This window comes from Oreochromis aureus, linkage group 23 (assembly GCF_013358895.1).
Source record: "Oreochromis aureus strain Israel breed Guangdong linkage group 23, ZZ_aureus, whole genome shotgun sequence".
NCBI lineage: Eukaryota > Metazoa > Chordata > Actinopteri > Cichliformes > Cichlidae > Oreochromis > Oreochromis aureus.
In genome coordinates this window covers 20,762,475-20,769,335 of record NC_052963.1, presented here as the reverse complement: position 1 = coordinate 20,769,335, position 6,861 = coordinate 20,762,475, and the positions used below count along the sequence as shown (strand labels likewise).

Sequence of the window (6,861 nt, the reverse complement as noted above, 5' to 3'; positions counted from 1 at the left end):
CTAGGCGAGTGGCTCCAGCAGATCCCGGGAACAACATCGGAGATCTCTGTCCAGAAGAGCGCAGTCCTGGGAACAGCTAAGATACTGCGCAGGACCCTCAAGTTCCCAGGCCTCTGGTAGAGGACCCGAGCTTGAAGGATAAACCGCCCGCAGGGGCGTGCTGGGTGTTTTTTTTTGTTTTTTTTATATATATATACAAGCAAAGAAAACAATATACAGTGAGGAAAACATATGCATATATATATGCATATATTTTCCTCATTGTATATTGTTTTCTTTGCTTTTTCACCTTTGTGTTCCAGCTACCCAATTTTGCTGTGCAAGAAGCAGAACAATGACAATAAAAGCTCTAAAGTCAAAGTCAAAGGTCAAAAGCAAATTAATATTTAAATTTTTTTAATTGTCAAAAGGCTGAATAAATGCTCCATTTTCAAAAGGGTTAAAGCTGTGCAAGCCATTTTATATAAAACAGACACAGTTAAGAAAAGAATAAGTAAAAGCTTCTTTCTTAGGCGTAATAATTGTGTGTCAGATCAAACCACCAGATTAGTCCTGGTGTTAATTCAGTTTCTTCAGAAGGGACATGAGTCTGACATAAGTCAGAGAAATACTCTGTGGGATCTACACTTCTGTTACACATCTGGACGTGGATGTGCGAGGTGATCCCTGGGTAAACGCTCTGCATGGGCAGCATTGTGCCAATCTTCTCACCCTTATTCACTGTTCCTGAGGTTTTGATTGGCTTCACATAGAAAAGTTTGAAACAAAGACCTGCAGGACATAAACACAACCACTCAGTCACTAAATCAAAACCAGGATCAATAACACAATCAGTAACAAGATGGGCGATGGACTGACCTTCTCCTGAGAGGTTGATGCCCTCGTCGATAGCTTTCTTATTGGGGTCATTATAGACAATCAGGCTCCCTTTGATTGTCACATCAAACGGGGCTAAGACAGCTGAGCCGTCACTGCAATTGATGTCCACACCTTTGTGGAGTCTCCCACCCCCATCCCCACCCCTGAAATTCAGCAGACATCCAACTGTGAGCAGCTGCTTCACATCATCCAGCCTTACATTAAAAACAAAAATGTGTTCACAGCTTACCGCGAGGCTCCGTAGTGTCCCTGTCCCCAGTTGTCTTTTGTCCTCTGGGTGTTGCATAGATTGTCACTGCAGAGCTGACCGAACTTAACGGTATCACACATCCACACCACAGCTGGAGATACACAGAAATACTTAGATTTTCATAGATGCAACCTTAACGTTTTATTATAAATCTTATTAATAAACTAAATTTGGCCATCTAAAAACAATTTTTTTAGCTGACTGATTAAAGTTTTACTTAAACAGTTTATAAATATGTGAATTAAATGTGCATTCAGGTAAACAGACACAAGCCCAAATGTAAGTTTATGTTTTTACTGACGAAAGTTGTGTTTTAAGTTCATTTTTTCTTCTGCTCTCGTGTCTTTCGCAGTGAATTTTTATACGTTATATGTTGTTGGTAGGAACAAATTGAATGCATAAAACCACCGAAACATTCAGAAACATTGACCTCTAACAGGTTTAACATGTAAACGGCTAAATCACTGTTGGGATTTCCTCACCCAGTAAAACGAGGATGCGTCTCATCTTTAGACCTTCAGCTTTGATCCAGATACTGAGTTTCTGCTGTTTCTCTCACAGCATTTATAGTCTGCAATTTGAATGTGTCAGCAGCTGAAAACAAACACATTCTGGAGTTTTGATTATTCAAACGTTGATGATGAAACTCTTGAGTCTGTTTGTGCTTGTGTTGCATCACTTGGTTATGCAAGTAATCCCAGTATTTACAAATCTGAGTCTTTATGAGGGTCCAGGTCTCTGCAATCCAAACATGAGACTAAATCTAACTCTATGGCTTTAGCCGTGGTGAAGAACTTCAAAAGTTAAATATGTAAGCTAAAAGTATTAGTATCAGTAATGGTGTCGGCAATACAGGCCCTGTATTTACTCTGTATCGGATTGATACAAAGTTTGCAGTCTCACACACATTTCTTATGTTCTGATGAGTCTATCAGTCTTTTAAGCAAATTTTTTATCAGATTAATTTTTAAGATTGTAAATTCTTTTTTCTTTTATAATAAAATACATTATATATTCTTTAATTCGTATTAAGTTCAAAAGGAGTAGAACATATTAATTAACAACAGCACTTAAGTTCTTTATGTAAATATGACAGATTTAGCCACACAAGCTAACTTCCTACTGCAGTCACTGCAAACTGAAAATATTTATCAACAATAAAGAAAAGGTGAACACTGAGAATCGTCTAAGCATCTAAGAATCATTTAGGGATAAGAGTGTTTGAGACCGGGATGCTCTTCTCTGCTTTTTGAGTTTGAGAGAGGTACTGAACAAAAGAAAACATCCCCATTACATATTAAACATCAAATATTAAAACCAGTTATAAAAACTCATACTTCACTAGCTGGGCCCACGTCCTCATTTTAAGTTTGACAGCGTTTTAATAGGTAAAAGTGAATGCTTTGACATGAATTGAGCTGTGGTTTGGGGAAGGCCTAGAAGGGGATGGCAGCGTCTTCCGGGCCTGGCAGATCCCCATGTACTAAATAGAAGTGAAGAAGTTGAAGAATGGAGAAGAAGGAGGGAGGGGAGCTGGGGCATGTAAACAAGAATGATCAGCTTGCAGAACTAGGGCAACCTATATAGATGACAGCCGGAAGGAGCGTGTTTGGAGGTGTGGTCCTGCTCCTGAAATTCCGATACATAATCTCCAATTTAAAGCACATTAGCACAGTACCCAAAATACGCAATGAGTTAAAAAAGAAGCTACTTCAGATTATATTTGATTACCCAAAAATAGGTTTTATAGATTTGCAGAAAGAAGTTCTTCATTCTGTGGGTTTATTATTTCAGGTTTTGCTACCTGATAATTAAAGACTGCCCAAAATTTTATCTGAAAATTTTTGGGCAGATGTAGATATTTTATTCAGGAGTAAATATATCTGCAAACCGAATCATGTTTTCCCACTATAATTAGCTGTATTAGGTAGAATGCTAAATAATTTGACTCTATTCACAACCTTTTTGTGTTTTTGATATAAGTTGAATTTATTATTATGCCTAAATATTTGTATACACCTGATGGTGTTCTCCCTTCTGTTGCAACACTCGGATGTTGACACAGAGGGGTTCCATAAATGCTTGTTTGCATGTCCTTGAAAGCTAATACTTACATCTGGGCACGGTTAATTATTACTACTTGTTAAAAGAAAATTGTGTATATGTGATCAGCTACATGAAATATATTCTTTTATGGATCACTAAGCAAACCACATGTCTATGTGACTTTTCACCTAATAACTTTTGTGATGAACTTATTTACCAACTTACAGCTTCTTCTTTCTGTAAGAACATACAGATTTAGAAAAGGGGAACCTCAGCTCAGAGTTCTTAGAATAACTCTGTTATCTTTGTACACACACACACACACAAGAAAAGTATAAATAAAGCACGCAGACAATGATGAGACGCAGGTCGTGCGTCTATGACTGCCCTCGCGAGTGAAAGACAACTGCAGTGTTTGTGTTTTCTAACTCAGGGGTCTTAGCTGAAGAACTACGGGGTGATTTAAAGAAATCCCCGTCACTACTTTTAGCAGGTTCAGGTAGACATGTCGCGAAACAAGACACACTGGAAACATGTTTAAAAACAGTGAAAGAACAAAAGTCAGGGAAGGTCTGAGGGTCAGTTTTTTTGTGTCTTTTGGACACCTGAAGGGTCTGATAGCTCTGCTGAAGCATAAGAACTGCATCTTTGCTGGTTTATCTTAGCAGTGTCTGTTCAATAAAAAAAAAAGAAAGAAAACATTACTCTTTATGCTGCTTTTGGATATATAATTAAAACCAAAATTAAAAACTAAAGAGCAGTTAAAACTTTCACAGATCAGAAGTTAATCCACAATATTTTATCACTACAGTTTGATTCTTCATCAACAGAATGACCGTTACTCTGATATAGCACCAGTGGGATCATCATTTAGGAGTTTGTCATCCTGTAAAGGGTCTTAGTGTAAGTGATCCTGATGGTCTGGACATTCAGGGTCATTTTGAAGACCCAGACCCTGAACCATGGTGCTCATCTTGAGCATCTTGGCAAGGCTGGACTCCAGCATATTAAAGTAGACTTTGATGGCAGGCAGGAATGGCAAAAATGGTCATCTAAAGTTTCTACTCAGAACATCTAATACAAACACTGTACAAGCATTCTGTTGTGTCTGATGTTCTCAGTTATAAAATCTGATTATATAAAAGATTTTTGAGATTTGTTTGCCGCAATGTCCTCTGCAAAGTTTACTCTTCACACACAGGGGTGGAGCTCACCTTCAGCTTGAAGCCCTGCAGGCTATTGGTGTAGCCAACCACCGTGCCCCTCCTAACTCTCACCAGGCAGACTGTGTGAGACAACAGCTCGATGCAGTACTTGGGTTTGTCCAACTCCCCAAAGACAACACAGGCAGAGAAACAGTTCATTATTCAGACACCAACAGAGCACTGTGTAAAGTCTGACACGGGGAAACGTACTAACATCAAAATAGCACTGGTTTCCACTATAAAACATGATTACAGTGATGGACTCTGACTTATGATAAAGTGGACCAGGATGATAAGTAATACTGAAAATACTCAGAATTGATTGAATCTACTCTGACCTGCTTTTTTTGTGCCAAAAAACTTAGTTCAGGGTTAGACCTGAGTTTAACCAGGCGTCTGAGCACTGGCAAATGTTCATGTTCAGTTAATCTGTAAAAGGTCATTTCAATGTTCTTCCTGTTGATTCTTTCTGACAATCTCAGATGAGCTCACACTCAAATTAAATCTTGTCATTGCCATGAGGAAGGACTATGAAGAGAATAAATCAGGGAGTGCTGAGGCTAAACCTTGGCCTCTCCCCATTGGACAGCCAATCACAAATATTTATTTATTTACTTATTTATTTATGTTTGGGGTTTCTTTGCCTGTCCTTTACAGTGCTGTAGCAAACAGAATTATTGTCTAATATTTATTTTCCTAAGTGTTCTATTGCTATACTGGACAACTTGATTGTCATATTTAGAAGTTTTTTATCAGGATTATTTATTTATTTATTTATTTATTTTTATTATATTTTAAGTATTTACAATCAGAACTGAGCGGACCGGGGGACTGGAAAGAAAAGACAGACAGAGCCGGGGGGGGCAGGCCCTGCTAAGCAGTCACCAGGAGTGAGCCAGTGCACACCCGAGCACTCAGCCCTGGACACAGAGAACCACCAATGCACCAGCGGGTGGGGGCACCAGCCACTGGCAGGGCGTATGGTGGGGGGAGATAAGCCCCCATACCTAGGGGGAGAGAGGAGTGGAATCTAAGACCCGACCTGACCCAGACACACACAGACACAAACATTTATTCCCATCCTCACGTACACATACACAAACACTCAGCTCTCGCCCAACACAGACACACACAGAAATGAACACCGTACACACACTCACACTCCCCAAACATACTCTATACTCCAGAGTCCAGACTCTGGGGTGGAGATGAGCAGACCACCCAATCACAAATATTCCCGAGACCACTGCCTTACAATCCTTTACATCATATCTTTCTGATGTGGCTGCTTATTATTATTATGCATGTTATTTCCGATTTATGTGCTCCCTCTTCAGAACATTTTGAGCACTTTTAAAGATATCTCATATCACTGCTACTGGAATGATTCAGTTGTACGTTTCTTTTTTAAGCCTCGTGAGGTATCACAACTGCGTGTCTTACACAAGTGCTTAGACAGTGCAAAAAGCTGGATTAGCATCTCATGCTAAACCTTCCATCAAATTTTGACTCTGGTTTTACTTTAGATGGTCATTACTGTCTCTGGTTTATTCATGTTTTTATCACTTATGAAATGTTGCTAAGTTAAGTAGTATTATCTCACAACCAAAACTTGAAACTGTTGTTCATGCTTTTGTTTCTTCGAGAGTGGATTACTGTAGCTCATTATTCACCTGCCTAAAGCATCATTGGACCATCTGCAGACTGTACAGAACACTGCTTCCAGAATTCTGACCAAATCAAAAAGATTTTCTAATGTCACAGCACTACTCGTCCAGCTCCAGTGGCTTCCAGAAAACATTTCAAGATCTTGGTTCTCATTTATAGGGCTCTAAATGGTCAAGCACCGCCATATATTAAAGAAAAAGAACTCTAGCAGGTCCCTAAGGTCCTGAAAACTAAAAGTGACAAAGCCTTCTCAAAAGTACCACCAGGACTCTGGAACTCTCTCACCTTTAGTTTGAAGTCTGCAGACTCTGCTGAGCTTTTTTAAAAGCAACTAAAAACTTCTTTTTACAACTGCTTTTAAGTAACTTTTTCAGTGTACTGATGTGTAATGTTTTTTCTTGCTTCTGATCAGCACTTTGTGACCAATATCTTGAAAGGTGCTATTGAAACGAAGTTTTTACTTTACTTTTTACTTTACTTCCTCTTTTCTTCTCTCTCTTGCAATTCTATCTTCATCACTTTTGTCCATTATATCGACTATCCGTCCTCTGCATATGTCCAGTCCTTGCCTCTCTGACTTTGTCTCCATGTTTAGATCTTGTTGAATTCCTCAGGCAGCAGCAGCACAGGTCAGCTGATCACAGCCTGTAAACAAAATCTACTCACAGTTTAAATTATTACAAATTATTTCTAAGTGATTCTTTTACCATCTTAGGTTTATCTCAACAACAGCATAGAGCTATTCTTAAAAATTCACTTTGTTCTACATTACAGGTAGTCAAGATGAGCAAAATCATTAGAAAGTTTGTTCCC

The 6,861-nt window shown here is 38.9% G+C and overlaps 1 protein-coding gene across 1 annotated transcript; it reads right to left on the bottom strand.

The window, feature by feature from the left end:
• Positions 1 to 379: 379 nt before the first annotated feature.
• On the bottom strand, positions 380 to 1,712 carry LOC116317253 (leukocyte cell-derived chemotaxin-2-like). The gene is made up of 4 exons (XM_031735961.2): positions 1,612 to 1,712; positions 1,109 to 1,220; positions 859 to 1,022; positions 380 to 771 (listed from the first exon to the last, which is right to left on the bottom strand). The coding sequence occupies exons 1-4, from the start codon at positions 1,634 to 1,636 to the stop codon at positions 509 to 511; spliced, it is 564 nt and encodes a 187-aa protein (XP_031591821.1). The 5' UTR covers positions 1,637 to 1,712; the 3' UTR covers positions 380 to 508.
• Between the last annotated feature and the right edge of the window lie 5,149 nt (positions 1,713 to 6,861).